This window comes from Cherax quadricarinatus, chromosome 26, assembly GCF_038502225.1.
Source record: "Cherax quadricarinatus isolate ZL_2023a chromosome 26, ASM3850222v1, whole genome shotgun sequence".
In the NCBI taxonomy this organism is placed as follows: domain Eukaryota; kingdom Metazoa; phylum Arthropoda; class Malacostraca; order Decapoda; family Parastacidae; genus Cherax; species Cherax quadricarinatus.
The window spans coordinates 23,218,619-23,239,422 of NC_091317.1; the positions used below are offsets into that span (position 1 = coordinate 23,218,619).

At 43.6% G+C, this 20,804-nt stretch overlaps 1 protein-coding gene across 1 annotated transcript in view; it reads left to right on the forward strand.

The window, feature by feature from the left end:
- Positions 1-7,320: 7,320 nt before the first annotated feature.
- LOC128691556 (runt-related transcription factor 3-like) overlaps positions 7,321-20,804 on the forward strand; it is a 115,401-nt gene continuing 101,917 nt past the window's right edge. The window contains exons 1-2 of the mRNA XM_053780397.2: positions 7,321-7,800; positions 18,805-18,962. Of these exons, the coding sequence (XP_053636372.2) occupies positions 7,604-7,800; positions 18,805-18,962 (355 nt within the window). The 5' untranslated portion in view covers positions 7,321-7,603. The remainder of the gene's footprint in view (positions 7,801-18,804; positions 18,963-20,804) is intronic.

Here is a 20,804-nt window from a genome sequence, read left to right on the forward strand (position 1 = left end):
ATCTTTATGGTCGAAACGTTTCACCTACACGGTAGGCTTCTTCAGTCAGATACAGAGACAACAGATGTAGTAGTGAAATGACGATGATGTAATCAGTCCATCAACCTTGGAGAAATAGTATTTGAGGTGGTCAGTCCCTCCAGTACAGTATGATATATTTTCCCCCTGCTTTCAGCCGATAGTGTCCGGAGGGAGTGGAGGGTGGGGAGAGAGCCTTTAGCTCTTTTGCCCTTGACTCAAACATCTAGAAATTCTAGATAATACACAATGATGCTTAGTCCAGAACTAGATAGAAGTAGATCTCAGGTATTTTTTCCTATGTAGTTTCATATGCTCCCATGTACTCTCATTTACTCCCATGTACTTCCATGTACTTCCCTTTCTCCTATGTACTTTCCCGTGCTCCCATGTACCACCATGCACTTCTATCTACTATTGTACTACTATACACTCCCATGTATTCCCATATATTCCTCATACTCCCATACATTTCCAAGTACTACCATATACTCCCTTGTACTCTCATCTGCTCTCTTGTACTCTCCTGTACTCCCATAATTTACCTACATGGGAGCACCATGTAATCAAATCTGCCGCTTAGTCATAACCAATAAATTTTAGTAATGACTTTCGTGTTAATGAATTATTCCTTATCTTTCCTTTGACTTCTTCCTTCAGTTATTCTTCCTCTTTCCTTTGACTTCTTCCTTCAGTTATTCTTCCTCTTTCCTTTGACTTCTTCCTTCAGTTATTCTTCCTCTTTCCTTTGACTTCTTCCTTCAGTTATTCTTCCTCTTTCCTTTGACTTCTTCCTTCAGTTATTCTTCCTCTTTCCTTTGACTTCTTCCTTCAGTTATTCTTCCTCTTTCCTTTGACTTCTTCCTTCAGTTATTCTTCCTCTTTCCTTTGACTTCTTCCTTCAGTTATTCTTCCTCTTTCCTTTGACTTCTTCCTTCAGTTATTCTTCCTCTTTCCTTTGACTTCTTCCTTCAGTTATTCTTCCTCTTTCCTTTGACTTCTTCCTTCAGTTATTCTTCCTCTTTCCTTTGACTTCTTCCTTCAGTTATTCTTCCTCTTTCCTTTGACTTCTTCCTTCAGTTATTCCTCATCTTTCCTTTGACTTCTTCCTTCAGTTATTCTTCCTCTTTCCTTTGACTTCTTCCTTCAGTTATTCTTCCTCTTTCCTTTGACTTCTTCCTTCAGTTATTCTTCCTCTTTCCTTTGACTTCTTCCTTCAGTTATTCTTCCTCTTTCCTTTGACTTCTTCCTTCAGTTATTCTTCCTCTTTCCTTTGACTTCTTCCTTCAGTTATTCTTCCTCTTTCCTTTGACTTCTTCCTTCAGTTATTCTTCCTCTTTCCTTTGACTTCTTCCTTCAGTTATTCTTCCTCTTTCCTTTGACTTCTTCCTTCAGTTATTCTTCCTCTTTCCTTTGACTTCTTCCTTCAGTTATTCTTCCTCTTTCCTTTGACTTCTTCCTTCAGTTATTCTTCCTCTTTCCTTTGACTTCTTCCTTCAGTTATTCTTCCTCTTTCCTTTGACTTCTTCCTTCAGTTATTCTTCCTCTTTCCTTTGACTTCTTCCTTCAGTTATTCTTCCTCTTTCCTTTGACTTCTTCCTTCAGTTATTCTTCCTCTTTCCTTTGACTTCTTCCTTCAGTTATTCTTCCTCTTTCCTTTGACTTCTTCCTTCAGTTATTCTTCCTCTTTCCTTTGACTTCTTCCTTCAGTTATTCTTCCTCTTTCCTTTGACTTCTTCCTTCAGTTATTCTTCCTCTTTCCTTTGACTTCTTTCTTCTCTTCCTCTTTTTCACTATTTTTTTTATTAGTAAAAAAAATGTGATGTACGGTCTCATTTTTATTTTCCACTTTTATTATTATTTATTTATTTATTATTAGTAGTAATAGTAGTAGTATTTATTATTTTACCATAATTTTATTATAATTCTTATTTTAGTATAATTCTTAATGCGCTAAACCCGCGAGGGGGTCATTCAGGGCATTGGGTGGGGGGGGGGTGAAAGCGTGATCCTCCAATGCGCTTACTGCGACCAAGTCTCTGATCAATCAAGCTGTTGGTTGTTGCTTCAAGTTTCTCCTCCCTTGCAAGACTACACTCACTTCCTCTTCTCGGAAGTTCCTTGGCAGCGGGAAGGAAGAGAATGAGAGGCAGGAGGAGGAGGAGGAGGGAGGTGTTATCGGGCACGCCGCCATTTTCTCAAAGGGTTATCAACAAGCGTCGATCTTCACTTGTTTACTGGAGGTATTTTGAATATCTGCCTTCGTTTGTGGCTCCGGCTTCCGCCCACTAGGAGCTTCATTAGCAATAATTATTATCATTTAGTGTTAGCGTAAGAAAGCCAGTTGACAACCGTTTTATAACACAATACTTTTTAATGATGAGTTGGAGGAGAAAGTATGAATTTTGCTGGAAGTCTCAGTCACTGGGAGGGAAACGTGAGTTCGGACGCAGGAGAGCCAAACGTGCGAGAGAGACTTTATTTCTAAAAAAAAAAAAAAAAAGTATCGCGGGAAAAGCCAAAAATGGGTCGCGAGTGCCGCCATTTTGTTTACGAGGGAAGAGTTACGAGGGTGTTTGTTTGTTGTTAGTTAGTTATTTCCGCCGCCGGCGTCCTCTGATGACGACACCAGCAAAGGGAAGCCGCAAGCGGCCCTCTTCTCCACAACCCCGCAACAATGTAAGACCTCGGAGATGACGGAGCCTTGATGCCTACGGTTGTAATTCAGGATTTATTCCGAGAGTTTGTCCAGGCTGTGATGACCCTGGCCAAGTGTCCTTCAACCAAAGGTTAAAAACAACCAAAACAAGAAGTAAAGACTTTTATAAATAATTCAGACTCTGGCCTCCAGAGGCCCTTGATAAGGTTGGTATGACCTCCAGAGGCCTTTCATAAAGGTAGTATGACCTCCAGAGGCCTTTCATAAAGGTAGTATGACCTCCAGAGGCCTTTCATAAAGGTAGTATGACCTCCAGAGGCCTTTCATGAAGGTAGTATGACCTCCAGAGGTTCTTCAGGAATGGACTCTAGCCTCCAGAGGTCCGTGATAAAAAATATTATGGCATCCAGGAGCCTTTGAGAAAAACACTCGGACCTACATAGCCAGAGTGACCGGTTGACCATCGACTATTCAGGGAACAATAGTAATAGCATATAGGTATTAATTCTGATAGTAATAGTAGTAGTGACAGCATTAACAGTAGTAGGAATAGTATTTTTATGAAGAGAATTCCAACAAATACTTCTAACTTTGTATTAAATCGTCATGAGTATTTTTCAGTACGTAATGGTAATCCTCCTCACTAACTTTTTCTGACTGGCAGTGAGTAATGACCTCGTCGTCGGACTGACAGTGTGGCTGGAGGTTGAGGAGAGAGCCTTTTGCTTGACTCTCCTCATCTCAAGTCAACATGTTGTGTTATCAACCACGCACCTCTTTGTACAGATGTGAAAATGACTTTATACAATGTTCAGGATAAAGACACACAAATCGAATAATGTACTTATAAATCATAGCAGTATGTAATATCACTATACAGTAGTATAGATCCTATAGGAAAAAGATAATTTGCTAACCTAAGGCTTTGATTATACACAAAGTTTTACCATCAACATCTATAAGCAATATGACATTAAGATACTTGCAAAAAAAAATTTTTGCACAAATAAGAGAGCACACTTTTTATAAATGATCATTTGGGCATAAATAGTGGAGTGGTTGGCGCATTTGTTCAATATATACAGGAAAGGAGAAAAGTTTTCTTCCTGCCCTTTTACAGGTGTGAACGTTTAAGACGTCCTGAGTATTTTCTTTGTCAACGCCACCTTGGTATTATAGCACACCATATTCTCGTCCTTGTGACGCCACCACCATAGCCATGGGTGTGTGTCTGCGCAGTGTGACCGGGAACCTTGCCCACTGTCACAAAGACAAAGAGGATTTAGGAAGAATGGAAGATGTATACACCAAGTGTATACATTAAAGCATACATGTGAACAATAGTTAGATAAAGGTAATAAACTTTTCATTGCATTTGCGAATTTAGAAAGGCATATGATAAGGTGGTTAGGGTAGCAATGTGGCAGATGTTGCAGATGTATGGAAAAGGTGGTAGGTTGCTAGAAGCAGTAGAGAGTGTTTATGATAGCGAGGCTCAGATTATAGAATGTAGGAGAGAGGAGCCTACCTGGAGGGAGTCTAGGGTGCCAACGGCCACATAACAAGCCTCACTGTGGATCAGCTTCTGATCAACTAGGCTGTTACTGCTGGTCACACGCAATCCAACGTTCGAACCACAGCCTGGCTGGTCAGGCGCTGACTTTTGGTATCTGTCCAGCTCTCTCTTGAAGACAGCCAGGTGTCTATTGGTAATATCCCTTACGTATTATTGGAGGCTGTTGAATAGCCTTGGGCCACTGACAATTACTATGTTTTCTTTCAGTGTAGCCACGGTACTCCTGCTTTTCATCGGGGGGGGGGGAAGGGTGTTACACTGCCGAGTCTTTTGCTTTCAGAGTTATTTATATGTGCGAATTTGAAACCACTTCCTCTAGAATTTTCTAGGTTTGAGTTATGATATACCTTTCTCGCCTGCGCTCCAGTGAGTACAGGTCTGGGGCCTTCAAACGTTCCCAGTAATTGAGGTGCTTGACTGAATTTATGCTGCATAGCCCTTGTGGCTTAGCGCTTCTTTTTGATTATAATAATAATAATTGACTGAATTTATAAGTGCAGTGAAGGTACTCTGTGCATTCTGCAGATCGGCAGTTTTGCCTGCCTTGCGAGGGACTGTTAGTATACAGCAGTATTCCAACCTAGACAGAACCAGTGACTTACAAAGGAGTCATCATTGGCTTTGGATCCATTGTTTTGAAGGTTCTCATTTCCAGAAAAAGTTTAAACAGGGATGTGTGATGTCACCAGGGATGTGTGTGGGACATCACTATGCACGTTTAACACATAACTAGGACTGTTATAGGTTGAGATTAGTGACATTTGTGAAGAGATGCTGAAAAATCAGTTAGCCTGACTTGAATCCTAGAGGTGGGAGGGCAGGGATGCTGCGGCACAGAGGATCTTATCTGTGAAGTCAGCATCATCCTAAAACAAATGACAGTGAAAGTTTCCCTTTTTTTTTGAGCAACACTGTGTGTGTGTGTGTGTGTGTGTGTGTGTGTGTGTGTGTGTGTGTGTGTGCTTACCTAATTGCGGTTGCAGGGGTTGATTCGCAGCTCCTGTCCCCGTGTGTATCTGTCTATACATCTTTCTTTTCTATTTATGTATACATCTATTTATATATCTATCTCAGTCTCTCTACTTCTTTTACTCTCATTCTCTCGAGATTATTATCTTAATGAAAGGAGAATGGGTGAGGGCTTTGATCCTCGTGAAGGGCTCCTGTTCCAAGTCACTGGAGCTAATCTCTCCTGTGATCAAACCCGCATGCCTCCCATTCCCCAAGCAGTGTACGAACCCTACGGGTTTAAACCTACAAAATATCATTTCTAATCTTAGGAAAGAGGAGCAACAGCAGCAGCAACAACAAACCCTCTCAGCCACGTGGCCAGCTGAGTACTGAGGGAGGTAGCGGAGGGAAGGTGGGCGGGGCTACTGCACCACACTGTTTGTTTATTGGTCAGTTTTTGTTGTGTTGTCTCTTCTCTCGCATTTGCTTCTTTATTTTCTAGTCTACTTATAGAGCTTCTCGACATTTTTATTGTTTGATGTTTATGAGGGTAAGATTTTGTGATTGATTTGTGGAGTGTTATGACTGAGTAATGGGAGATTTAAGTGAACAAATATTTAATGTTTTGTGTTGAGTTGGTTGTGCGTGGGAGGGAGGAGCCAGGGTCAGAGGGGGCGTGGTTTGGTCTGGAGTGGGAGACCGCATGGCCACAAGGCGGCCACCTCAGTCACCCGCAGCCGCAGGTGGGAAGTGTTTGCGGCCGTGATTTCGAGCATTGTGTGTGTGTGCTTGTTTGTGTGTATCGCGGGAGACCAGCTGGTGGCGGTGACGTCATCGCAACTTGTTGACGTTCGATCAGCTGGCGAGCGTGCTAGTGTAATATATTTTTACCTCCGGAAAATAACACAAACACGAGAAATACTAATTGTTTGTTAACCCATTCGTAGTTAACAAAAAAAAAAAAACTTACGACGTTAGTAATGTAAACTTTCTAACAATTTCTAAGGAAAAAAAGTTCCCCCAAAAAACGAAAAGTTTTTTATTTGAAGACTTTGACATAACGGGACCTCAGAAAGTCCCAGACGTAAACAAAACGTGAATCAAACCAGATTGTCTCCCGTCTACCCCCTCCCTCCCTACACACACACACGAGCTATGTGTCCCCTAAGTGATTAGCGCTTACCCATGAGTTGTGGCAAGAATGGCCGATAACAAGAACTAACCTTCGTTCTAGTAATAAGATAACTTGTCTTAATGATAACTAAGTCAACAAGGTCGTAAGAATTGACAGAAGAAGCCGCCGCGTCTTGTGTGTGAGGGACGATAATCATGAGTTTAAAACAGGTGGTTAAAACAACTTCTGGGATGATCTCGGGGTCAAGAAAATTATCTTGAGGTATCGCTGCAACGGGGGAATTAATGCAGCTGACAGCCAAGACACATTTAATGGTGTGTCTTGTGGAAAGAAAAAAAATTGAAGCAAGGAGAAACAATCAGAACGTAAGACAGAACTAAGAAAATTGCAAAAACAAAAAAAAAATAACAGCCTTAGAGATGTAAAAAAGTGGGGAGGGGGGAAGAAAACCGGCAGTAGAGCAGAGAGGAATCAAGAAAATAAACTGTGAAAGAAATTTAATGAAGAAAACTACACACAATCGAGAGAAGACATACCAAGCATCACCGAGGTGAAGACACCAGCTGGGTGGACCCCCATCCACCCCCCCTCCCTCCCTCCATCACACTTCCCTTCATCCCCCTCGTATCTCTCTCTCTCTCTCTCTCTCTCTCTCTCTCTCTCTCTCTCTCTCTCTCTCTCTCTCTCTCTCTCTCTCTCTCTCTCTCTCTCTCTCCCTATTTCCTCCATTTCTTCAGTCTTCATCTCCTCTTCATCTACCATCTTTATCACTTGTTCCCTTCTTCTGTCTATTCGTTTTCCAATTTTCTTTCACTTTCTCAATTCCACATTCTTTTCTCTTTCCCTTCTTGTACTAGATCTTCGCTTCTCTTCCTCATCCTGCTGTCCCTGTTTCCCTTCTCCTGTCCTCTAACTTTTACTTGTCCATCTCATTTCCTTCCTTTCTCCTCTCCCACTTCGTTCATCCCTTCAATTCTTCCTTTTTGCTTTTCTGTATCATTCAAGTTTTCATTTTCCATCTTTTCCACTACTCTTCCTCAATTTTTCCTCTATTCTTTATCGAAATTTTCCTTTTCAGTCTCTTTCTCTTCTTTTCTCTTTGAGTTTTTGTTATCCATCTTTCCTCTTCATTCAAATTTTAGTTATCCATCTTTCCTCTCTTCGTTTAAGCCTTCGTTATCCACCTCTCTCTTCTCCCCTTCCTCCCCTCCTCTCCCTCTCCCTCTGTTCCGCGTTCATCTGGTGTTCAATCATCGCTCGAGTCATGTTCCCAGACTTGACTGTGAGTGACTTCATGAACGTGGGCGGCTTCGGGGTGGGCGAGCGGGCGTGGGCGGAGCTCATGGGCGGCATGGGTGGCGAGCCAGCTGGTGACTTGATTCGAACTGGGGCGCCCAACGTTGTTTGTTCGGTTCTGCCTCCACACTGGCGTTCCAACAAGACCTTGCCTAGTGCTTTCAGGTGAGTGTGTGTGTGTGTGTGTGTGTGTGTGTGTGTGTGTGTGTGTGTGTGTAGGTATCATAATGGTATACAGTACCAACACATTGATGAATAAAACACACTTGTAACACTTTGGTACGTCTATTTCCGAAGCGCTTCGCCTACAAGGTAGATTTCTGCAGTCAAATGCAAAGACCGCTAAAACTGGAGTCAGCAGAAGCAGTGGAGAGGAAAACGTCGTACACGGGAGGAAGTGTTGGTGAACAAGACACATGTGCGACACTTATGTATCTCTATTGATGATACTTAAGCGTTGATAATGTATATTATTCATCAACTTGCTGGTATTTTATTCCATTTCTCTTGTGAGGACGTGTGTTAAGCAGCTCCATTTCGTACCAAGAGATACATTTCACAAACTCCGGTTCTTGTGCCAAGAGATAGAAAGTACATAATGCCAACAAGTTGATGAACAATTTTCGCCAGCGTAGCAGGCTTTATCAGTCATCAGTCTAATACAGGGCAAGTGGAGAAAGATATAGCAGTTGAAGACATGGCCAAATGCGGGCGGGGCCCACTACTTGAAGAAAATCCGGCTCATAAGATAGCCCATAGATTTAGCAAATTTATTTGTAGATATGGAGAGATGCCGCAGTTGAAGTTGTCATATCTATGGCCCACCGTAAGGGCCTGACCTACGTCCGCTAGTGGGCCCCTCCCACATATGACCACTTCTTCAGCTGCTGCTTCTTTTCACTTCTTCCAGCGACTGCAAAACGCCACAACACACCTGATGATCACCAGACGATCTAGGGCTGTATATTACCACTAGATGGCACTGATCTCCTTTCGTCCAGCTGACAAAGATCAATACATGTTGTATGGTTGGTCATGACCTCAGAATAAACATGTAAACTGATCGGCGCAAGCAACGGGATACACGTTCAGAATTCAACGTTTACTTTCATTACCTGGAGGTTACCTGGAGGTTATTCCGGGGATCAACGCCCCCGCGGCCCGGTCCATGACCAGGCCTCCCGATGGATCAGAGCCTGATCAACTAGGCTGTTACTGCTGGCCGCACGCAGTCCAACGTACGAGCCACAGCCCGGCTGATCCGGCACTGACTTTAGGTATCTGTCCAGCTCTCTCTTGAAGGCAGCCAGGGGCTTATTGGCAATTCCCCTAATGCTTGATGGGAGGCTGTTGAACAGTTTTGGGCCCCGGACACTTATGGTGTTTTCCCTTAGTGTACCAATGGCGCCCCTACTTTTAATTGGGGCATTTTGCATCGCCTGCCCAGTCTTTTACTTTCGTAGGGAGTGATTTCTGTGTGCAGATTTGGGACCATTCCTTCCAGGATTTTCCAAGTGTAGATTATGATATATCTCTCCCTCCTGCGTTCCAACGAGTACAAGTCAAGTGCTTCCAAGCGTTCCCAGTAGTTAAGTTGCTTGACAGAACTTATACGTGCAGTAAAGGATCTCTGTACACTCTCTAGATCTGCAATTTCACCTGCTTTGAATGGAGATGTTAATGTACAACAGTATCCCAGTCTATTCCTATGTTAATAAATGACAAGAATGAGGTGCCACAAGGATGTGCACCTGCCCAGTAATATTTTTTTTATTTATATACCTTACTACATGGAAAAGAAAACGATATAAATTTATTTTTGCATATGGCCAAAATGTTGTGCAAAATGAACTCCACTTCTGTCTTGCTTACTTGGAATTAGACACAGATGCAGTGTGATGTTTTATTGACTACGTTTCGCCCATGTAATGGGCCTTTTCAAGTCAAGTTTTTACGTCACTTGAAAAAAGCCACTGCTTAGGCGAAACGTCGTCAGTGAAGGATCTCATTACACTATAACTGTCTCTGGTTTCATCGTGTCATGTCTCTTCAAGCGAGGCTCTTCTTGACAAATCAGCCCAGAAGTCTATCAGTTGTCTGGCAAACACTGATGTACTCTTCTCTTGACAACACTTAAAGAAATGGAAGTCGATCTGTTGGTAACTATTTCAATTTCCATTAAGAGTGACTTTATCACTAGAGCAAGAGTATAAAACCATTCCAGGGGCGGCGTTGTGGGTTTTACCTGGAGAGTTTACCTGGAGAGAGTTCCGGGGGTCAACGCCCCCGCGGCCCGGTCTGTGACCAGGCCTCCTTAGGTCAGTGTCCCAGGATGCGACCCACACCAGTCGACTAACACCCAGGTACCCATTTTACTGATGGGGAACATAGACAACAGGTGGAAACAAACACGTCCAATGTTTCTACTCTGGCTGGGAATCGAACCCAGGCCCTCACCGTGTGAAGCGAGAGCGTTAACCACCAGGCCACCAGAGGAGAAATTCGAAGGAAAACACCGGGATCTCTTAAGTGTATCTTTACTCACGAAATTGTAACACGATTGTAAACAAACCACGGAACGGGTGGGGGTTAAAACCCATAGTGAGTGAATTGTAAAACTCCAGATCATCGTGTAAGCCACTGGACCAGCTGGCTACAGTACGATTCATCCATCTAGGTTATACTATTATACTATTTATATTGTATTGTATACTATTTGTAAGAGAGTAGTATCATGGAATCTTGGTACAGCCAACATCACCACGTCCTGCTTCCTAACCTCTGGTCCAACTCTTCCACTGGTGGTTCCCACCTACCAGAGATAATGTCTTCATCTGTTGCACCTCATCTGACTCCAGATATCATAAACATTGCTGGGACAAGTGTAGAAATCATCAAGAGAAACTGGACAAGTATCTTCACTAGATGCCAGATCAACCAGGCTGTGATGGATATGTGGGTCAGCGGGCCGCCACCAGAGGCAATAGCCTGGTTGACCAGGCAAGCACCAGACGAGCCTGGCTCAAGACCAGGACCAGGAAGTAGAAAAACTCTCGGAACTCATCAAGGGCATTAAATCATCCTGCCTTTACTCTAGATTCAACAATGCTATGATGCTTATCACCTATTCTTAGGCTGAGGGACTGATTACCTCAGCTTCCTCAGTCATCAGTTTATATCCCCATATTGTGCAAACAATCGCAGACAGACGATCTTAACTATGCAAGCAAGCCACGGTAGGTGGAAATCTGCGCTACTCTGAGAAAAACTTTCCCTCCTTCGGTTGCTGTCTTGCAACATTCCATAGCTCTTGATGACGCACTAAGAAGTGTGAAAGTACTTGAGCTTAAGATTCCCCCCCCCCGTGGCTTGTCTTGCATCCCTGTATTGACAAAGCCGCTGGTTGGCGAAACGTCTACAGAATAAAAATTTACTCAACTTAGAAAAGCGACAAGTTGATGAATAAGGTACTTGTGCAACATTTGGATATCTTGGCTGAGGGACTGATTACCTCAAACTCCTCATCTTCCACTGTTCTTTTCTGTATCGAATAGTTTCCACAATAAAGGTACTCAGATGTTGCACATGAGTTTCGGTCATCATCCCTTCAATAAAATAACGGTATATAATACGAAAAGCAAATATTTATTGCGGAAGTGTTTCGCCAGCCAGTAGCTTCTTCAGTCCAATACAGAGAAGAATGGTGGAAGATGAGAAGTTTGAGGTAATCAGTCCCTCAACCTGGAGTCGATGTGATCAGTTCATCAGTCTTGAGGGGGGAAAGTAAGGCATATGTCTTAAGTATAAGTAGGCCTCCAGTCGTGACGACCGTAACAACACTGGTATCCAACACAGAGACGATGTCGGACACCTTATCAAGTGGGATGATCCCAGTTAATCATTTGTGAAAAACGATTTACACACACGGGAGTGTATGGTTGCCGCCTTCACTGCTGTCAGTGTTGAAAATGGTATAGTGACAAATTGAAGATTAAGACACGTGTGGAACAGTTGGGTATCTTCTCCGAGGATGATGGATTGATTGTATCATTTTTATTTCATTTCTACCGTTCTTCTTGTATGTGACTGAAGAAGTCTACTGTGTAGGCGAAACGTTTCATCAGTAAAGATACCCAACTGCTGCACATGTTTCTTAATCTTTTACTGTTGTCAGTGACACTGTTCCTCATCAGTCCGGCAGCTTCAGAATATCCAGACTCTTGGCACACAGGTACTTGCCCATGTAGTAGACGGCTGTCACATGATACCCATTGAAGACATATGTGAAGCACCTGGGTATCTTCATGTATATAGATGCCCAAGTATTGCACATGCGTCTTATTCATCAAGCTGTCGGTATCGTAGACCATTAATGTTAAGATGCGTAGTTTGGACGAGCACTGGAGCACACCTGCTGGCCCATGATGGCAGGTCCTTCTCAAACTCAACCCCTCTCACCAATAATAGCCCTACCTGGAGACCTGGACCTACTACTACTACTACTACTATACTATACTACTACTATACTGCTACTACTACTACTACCACCACTGCGTGCCATATGACTCCCGACACTATCATTCTCTCAGTGCGTTCTGTATCAGGGCTGACGAAGTCACTCCTGGCAAAACGTTTTCTTTAATAAATGTTCTGAAGTGTACACAAGTGTTTTTTCCACCTACCTTCCTTCCTCCCACTTTACCCTCCTCCCACTTTACCCTCCTCCCTCTCTTCCTTCCCTCCCTCCCTCTCCTCTCCTCCCTCCCATTCTTTCTCCGTCCTATCAACCTTCCTGCCTAAGAGGCTTGCCAGGAAGGGGCAAGTTTTTCAAAGAATATGTTTTTTTTTATATATATAAGAGAGAAGTCCTTGAAGAGGGACAATTTCGAGACCAGAAATACCTTTCCTAGTTATAGAATGACCAACTTAAATATTTTATTATTAGTAGTGGTACTGTTAATATTATTATTATTATTATTATTATTATTATTATTATTATTAGTAGTAGTAGTAGTAGTAGTAGTAGTAGTAGTAGTAGTAGTAGTGGTGGTAGTACCTGCCTACCTGGAATTTATATGTAGGGTATTCCGGGGATCAACGCCCCCGCGGCCCGGTCCATGACCAGGCCTCCTGGTGGATTAGGGCCTGATTAACGAGGCTGTTACTGCTGCCCGCACGTAGTCCAATGTACGAACCACAGTCCGGCTGATCAGGCACTGACTTTAGGTATCTGTCCACTTCCCTCTTGAAGACAACCAGGGGTCTATTGGTAATTCCCCTATAGCTGGTGGGAGGCTGTTGAACAGTCTTGTACCCCGGACACTTATTTTATTTTCTCTTAATGTACTAATGACGCTCCTACTTTTCACTGGGGAAATGTTGCATCGCCTGCCAAATCTTTTGCTTTCGTAGGGAGTGATTTCTGTGAGCAAATTAGGGACCAGTCCCTCTAGGATTTTCCAGATGTAGATTATGATGCATCTCTCTCGCCTGCGCTCCAGTGAGTACAAGTCAAGTGTTTCCAAGCGTTACCAGTTGTTAAGCTGTTTGATGGAACTTATATATGCAGTAAAGGTTCTCTGTACATTTTCTACATCAGCAATTTCACCTGCCTTGAATGGGGATGTTAATGTACAGCAGTATTCCAGCCTAGAGAGAACAAGTGATTTAGAAAGGATCATCATTGGCTTAGCATCTCTTGTCTTGAATGTTCTCATTATCCATCCTATCAGTTTCCTCGCAGATGTGATAGTGGCATTGTTGTGGTCCTTGAAAGTGAGATCTTTGGACATTACCACTCCCAGGTCCTTCACATTACTTTCCCGCTCTATTATGTGTGATTAGAGTTTGTAGTATACTCAGTCCTAGTTATTATTTCCTCCAGTTTTCCATAACGGAGTAGTTGGAATTTGTCTTCATTGACCATCATATTGTTCTCTGTTGCACATTGGAAAACTTGGTTCATATCTTCCTGGAGATTTATCGTGTCGTCAGTTGATGACACTCTCATGCAGATCCTAGTATCGTCTGCAGAGGATGACACGGTGCTATGTTCACATCTCTGTCTATATGATAGAGGCGAGTACTGTGCCTTGTGAAACAGAGCTCTTCACTATGGCAGCTTCCTATTTAACTCTGTATACCACAACTCTTTGTGTTCGATTGGTTAGAAAGTTGAAGATCCATCTGCCTACTTTGCCAGCTATCCCTTTAACACGCATTTTGTGTGCTGTTACACCATGATCGCACTTGTCAAAGGCTTTTACAAAATCTGTGTATACTACATATGCATTCTGTTTGTTTTCCAGTGCATCCAAGACCATATCACATTGGTCCAATAGTTGCAAGAGGCAGGAACGACCTTCTCTGAACCCATGTTACCCTGGACTGAACAGTTGTTGGGAATCCAAGTGGTTTGCAATCCTGCTTCTTAGCACTCTTTCAAAGATTTTTATGATATGGGACGTTAAAACTATTGGTCTATAGTTCTAAGCTACTGCTTTGCTGCCACCTTTATGGAGTGGGGCTATATCTGTTGTTTTTAGTGACTGTGGAATCTCGCCTGTGTCTAAGCTCCTTCTCCATAGCATATTAGGGCCCGTGAGAGGGGTTTCTTGCAGTTTTTAATGAACACAGAGTTCCACGAGTCTGGGCCTGGGGCTGAGTACATGGGCATGTTGTCAATGGTTTTCTCAAAGTCTACTGGAGTTAAAGTTATGTCATAAATCTGGCCTACATTGGCAGGGTTTTGAGGCTCATTCATGAAAAAATTGTTTGGGTCGTCTATCTTTCAACTGGTTAGTGGCTCGCTGAACACTGAGTCATAATGAGATTTCAGTATTTTACTCATTTCTTTGTTGTCATCTGTGTAGGATCCATCTTGTCTGAGCAGGGACCCGATACTAGAAGTGGTTTTTGCCTTGTTTTTGGCATATGAAAAGAAATATTTCGAATTTCTTTCAATTTCACTAATCGCTTTTAGCTCCTCTTGTCTCTCCTGGATCCTGTGCGAGTCCTTTAACTTCAGCTCAGTATTTCCCAGTAGAAGTATTGCTATTATTAGTAGTAGTAGTAGCAGTACTATTATTAATATTAGTAGTAGTAGTTGTAGTAGTACTGTTATTAGTAGTAACTTAAATTATTATTATCATTATAATTATTATTTCAGTTTTGTAAATATAAGTATTTTTGGACATATTCTCCATGAACTTCCTTCTGCCGGTCTTTATCCTCACTTAGATCGTCAATTAAGCAGTTATCGAGGCCCGGCTTATCTCTCTTATCTCAAACGTCATTAAAACCTTCATTTTCCCCCCTGATAAACAAAAGACGACTACCACACGTCATTGTCAGTCAACCAATCAGCGCGACCAACCTCATCGACGTCACAAACTTCAATACCAATCACAGCGTCGTACACAACTACGTCGCAAATCGCGTCATTACTTGCGCATCGTTGCAGTTACTCGCATGACCAAAAAAAATCGTAAATAGTTTCTTAATTAGCCAAATTTCCCGAATTTGTCACATGATGTTTTGCCCATATATATATATATATATATATATATATATATATATATATATATATATATATATATATATATATATATATATATATATATATATATATATATATTTATATATATATATAATGTCGTGCCGAATAGGTTAGCAAGAACTCATTTAAAATTAAGTCTTTTCTAATTTTTTCTCTTATACTTTTAAAGATATATTTTTTTATTTACGTTAATGTAAAAGCTAATTTTGTACCAGAAGAACCTTAGAAAACTTACCTAACCTTATTATAACAAGCGCAATTTAATTTAGTCTAATTCAACTAAATATATTTTAGATAAGTTTAAAATAATTTAATAATAAACAAACACAATGAAATATTTTTTTCGTTAGGTTCAGAATGATTTTTGCGAAATTTTTGCATACACAAATTTTCGCTTGTCTTATTCGGCAAGAAGAGCGTTGCTGTTCAAGCCAATATCGCAAGTTATGTTATGGTCACTCCACAATTTTTCTCCCTAAGTGAGGTTTGAAGTCAGTGTCCACCTTTCCTATACTCCATCTGCGGTCTTCTTTGCCCTTCCCTAATCTTCATGACTTTGCATTAGGCGGGGTTGAATTCGAGAAGCCAGTTACTGGACCACGCTTCCAGCCTGTCCAGGTCTCTTTGAAGTCCTGCCTGATCCTCATCCGATTTAATTCTCCTCATTAACTTCACATCTGCGAACAGGGACACTCCAGAGTATATCCCTTCCACCATGTCATTCACATATACCAAAAATAGCACTGGTCCTAGGACTGACCCCTGTGGGACCCCACTCGTCACAGGTGCCCACTGTGATACCTCATCACGTACCATGACTCGTTGATGCCTCCCTGTCAGGTATTCTCTGATCCATTGCAGTGCCCTTCCCGTTATACGCGCCTGATCCTCTAGTTTCTGCACTAATCTCTTGTGAAGAACTGTGTCGAAGGCCTTCCTGCAGTCCAAGAAGATGCAATCAACCCACCCCTCTCTCTCGTCTCTTACTTCTGTTACTTTATCACAAAACTCCAGAAGGTTTGTGACACAGGATTTGCCTTCCATAAATCCGTGCTGGTTGCCGTTTATAATCTTGTTCCGTTCCAGGTGCTCCACCACTCTCCTCCTGATAATCTTCTCCATAACTTTGCATACTATACACGTCAGTGACACTGGTCTATAGTTTAATGGCTCGTGTCTGTCTCCTTTTTTAAAAATGGGAACTACATTTGCCGTCTTCCATACCTGTGTGTGTGTGTGTGTGTGTGTGTGTGTGTGTGTGTGTGTGTGTGTGTGTGTGTGTGTGTGTGTGTGTGTGTGTGTGTGTGTGTGTGTGTGTGTGTGTGCAAAGAGTATGTTTTACTGTTCATAAGGGTGGAAGTCCTACTCTTACTGCTCATAATGTGAACTTTAATTATGTTATCATGGGGTGGACTGGTCTGTCAGCGGTTTCCTGGTCACATGATCAGTAAGCCAGTGGAAGGTCTGTCTCATGATCAGTAAGCCAGTGGAAGGTCTCTATCATGATCAGTAAGCCAGTTGAAGGTCTCTCTCATGATCAGTAAGCCAGTGGAAGGTCACTATCATGATCAGTAAGCCAGTGAAAGGTCTCTCTCATGATCAGTAAGCCAGTGGAAGGTCTCTCTCATGATCAGTAAGCCAGTGGAAGGTCTCTCTCATGATCAGTAAGCCAGTGGAAGGTCTCTATCATGATCAGTAAGCCAGTGGAAGGTCTCTCTCATGATCAGTAAGCCAGTGGAAGGTCTCTCTCATGATCAGTAAGCCAGTGGAAGGTCTCTCTCATGATCAGTAAGCCAGTGGAAGGTCTCTATCATGATCAGTATATTAACAATTTATCACTATTACTCTCAGTACAGTGACAGTCTACCAAGGTTTACATATGGCGTAGACACAAGCACAGAGCATTTAAGATACGGGTTGTGTTAGAGTACTACTAGCCAGTGTTGTATGTCTCTTTCCGGGTTGTGGTGAGTCTGTGGGCCTGATAGCCGCTAACACAAACGGTACTGTTGACCTGGCAGTCACCAGGAAAGACTGGTGTCAGGCTGGGCTCACCTAATATCATTCCAGGTTACAGCAAGACCTGAGTAATTTCAGGTTACAGTAAGACCTAAGTAATTCAAGGCCACAGTAAGATCTACATAACTCCGGGTTACAGTAAGATTTAAATAAATTCGGGTTACAGTAAGACCTAAGTAATTCAAGGTTACAGTAAGATCTAAATAATTCCAGGTTACAGTGCTGTGGTACCTGCATTGCACCTGAGCCATTACTCCCAGACCCCCAAACCCCCATCAGATCCCCCCAGACCCCCACAAGACCTCCCCCAGACTCCCCTCGTTGCCGCTAATTGCCCTGGTTGAGTGAATAATTAGGTTGAGTATTGGTGGTGGTTGCTGTAGGTTATACAACACTTCCCGGTTCTTGTACGATATTTATTATTTATATGTGTTTAACGAGGCGCAGACTGAGGGGAAGTGTGTTCTTCAGTGGAAGGAGACAGTGGGGAGGACAGTGGGAGGAGACAGTGGGAAGGATAGTGGGAGGAGACAGTGGGAGGAGACAGTGGGGAGAACAGTGGGAGGAGACAGTGGGGAGGACAGTGGGAGGAGACAGTGGGAAGGATAGTGGGAGGAGACAGTGGGAGGAGACAGTGGGGAGGACAGTGGGAGAAGACAGTGGGGAGGACAGTGGAAGGAGACAGTGGGAAGGACAGTGGGAAGAGACAGAGGAAAGGACAGAGTTGGGGACAGAAGGAAGGAGAGACAGAGTGAGGAACAGAAGAAAGAAGAGACAGACTAAGGGACAGAAGGAAAGAGAGACAGAATAAGGGATAGAAGGAAGGAGAGAGAGAGAGAGAGAGAGAGAGAGAGAGAGAGAGAGAGAGAGAGCGAGAGCGAGAGAGAGAGAGAGAGAGAGAGAGACAGAGGTCACTATGTTTCGGGACATGTTTATGGCATTTTATTGAGAAGACGTTTCGCCCACCAAGGTCTTCATCAATTTGCGTGTTAATGAAGTCCCTGGTGACCGTCTTAGTCACATGACATGAGATGACATGACATGACATGACATGACATAAGCCACATAGTGTTACTTGTTCACATATTTGTTCTGTATAACCCATTCCCAGGTGTTGAATTCTCATTCGCAGGTGTTGAATTTCTTATTCCCAGGTGTTGAATTTCTCATTCCTAGGTGTTGTATGTCTCATCCCCCAGGTGGTGTGTGCCTCATTTTAAATAACACCTGGGTCCAGTAGTAACAGCCTAGTTGATCAGACTCTGATCCACCGGGAGGTCTGTTCAAGGAGCAGGTCGCGGGGGCGTTGACACCTGGAACACCCTCCAGGTAGACTAAGCTGACCCTCACATGACTGACACTCGCGTCAGGAGACACTTTCCCCTGAGGTGCTGACAACACCTAACACCTCACTACCTTTCACTGTCTTCCACAGCGATGCTGGAGGCAGCTCCAGCAGCACTCTGGTGCTGACATCTAACATACTCACACCACGTTTCCCTCACAGGTAGTGGCACTTGGAGCAGTTCAAGGCGATTCTTTGGTGGTGACAATATTTAATATGGAACCTTCTTCCCCCCCCCCCCTCACAGGGTAGTGGCACTGGGAGCAGTTCAAGACGGCACTCTCGTCACTATCAGGGCCGGTAACGACGAGAACTGGTGCGCTGAGATACGCAACAACTCCGCCGTCATGAAGAACCAGGTGGCCAAGTTCAACGACCTCCGCTTCGTCGGCAGGTCTGGCAGAGGTCAGTCTCGAGACATGCTGGGTTAGTAATTCGTCTCTTAGGTCCTAGACTCCAGGTCCTAGACTCTAGGCACTAGACTCTAGGCCCTAGACTCTAGGCCCTAGACTCTAGACCCTAGGCTCTAGACCCTAGACTCTAGGCCTTAAACTCTAGGTCCTATACTCTAGGTCCTAAACTCTAGGTCCTAGACTCTAGGCCCTAGACTCTAGGCCCTAAACTCTAGGTTCTAGACTCTAGGTCCTAGACTCTAAGCCTTAGACTCTAAACCCTAGACTCTAGGCCCTAAACTCTAGGTCCTAGACACTAGGCCCTAGACTCTAGGCCCTAAACTCTAGGTTCTAGACTCTAGGCCCGAAACTCTAGGGCCTAGACTCTAGGCCTTAGACTCTAAACCCTAGACTCTAGGCCCTAAACTCTAGGTCCTAGACACTAGGCCCTAGACTCTAGGCCCGAAACTCTAGGCCCTAAACTCTAGGTCCTAGACACTAGGCCCTAGACTCTAGGCCCTAAACTCTAGGTTCTAGACTCTAGGCCCGAAACTCTAGGGCCTAGACTCTAGGCCCGAAACTCTTGGGCCTAGACTCTAGGCCTTAGACTCTAAACCCTAGACTCTAGGCCCTAAACTCTAGGTCCTAGACACTAGGCCCTAGACTCTAGGCCCGAAACTCTAGGTCCTAGACTCTAGGCCCGAAACTCTTGGGCCTAGACTCTAGGCCTTAGACTCTAAACCCTAGACTCCAGGCCCTAAACTCTAGGTCCTAGACACTAGGCCCTAGACTCTAGGCCCGAAACTCTAGGTCCTAGACTCTAGGCCCGAAACTCTTGGGCCTAGACTCTAGGCCTTAGACTCTAAACCCTAGACTCTAGGCCCTAAACTCTAGGTCCTAGACACTAGGCCCTAGACTCTAGGCCCGAAACTCTAGGCCCGAAACTCTAGGTCCTAGACTCTAGGTCCGAAACTCTTGGGCCTAGACTCTAGGCCTTAGACTCTAAACCCTAGACTCTAGGCCCTAAACTCTAGGTCCTAGACACTAGGCCCTAGACTCTAGGCCCGAAACTCTAGGTCCTAGACTCTAGGCCCGAAACTCTTGGGCCAAGACTCTAGGCCTTAGACTCTAAACCCTAGACTCCAGGCACTAAACTCTAGGTCCTAGACACTAGGCCCTAGACTCTAGGCCCGAAACTCTAGGTCCTAGACTCTAGGCCCGAAACTCTTGGGCCTAGACTCTAGGCCTTAGACTCTAAACCCTAGACTCTAGGCCCTAAACTCTAGGTCCTAGACACTAGGCCCTAGACTCTAGGCCCGAAACTCTAGGTCCGAGACTCTAGGCCCGAAACTCTAGGGCCTAGACTCTAGGCCTTAGACTCTGAACCCTAGACTCTAGGCCCTAAACTCTAGGTCCTAGACACTAGGCCCTAGACTCTAGGCCCGAAACTCTAGGTCCGAGACTCTAGGCCCGAAACTCTAGGGCCTAGACTCTAGGCCTTAGACTCTGAACCCTAGACTCTAGGCCCTAAACTCTAGGTCCTAGACACTAGGCCCTAGACTGTAGGCCCGAAACTCTAGGGCCTAGATTCTAGGGCCTAATGAATCATGGGGATTGCAGGTCGAGTTAATAATCTTTAACTCCTACACGATTAGCTTATTATTGATACTTTATTATTATTATTATTATTATTATTATTATTATTATTATTATTATTGTTGTTGTTGTTGTTGTTGTTGTTGTTGTTGTTGTTGTTGTTGTTGTGTATCCTTAGAGATTTCGTTTAGAACTTAGGACCGCCATATTCAATCGGCATTAAAATTTCAACATCGACAGTACTTACTGTAACTAGGAA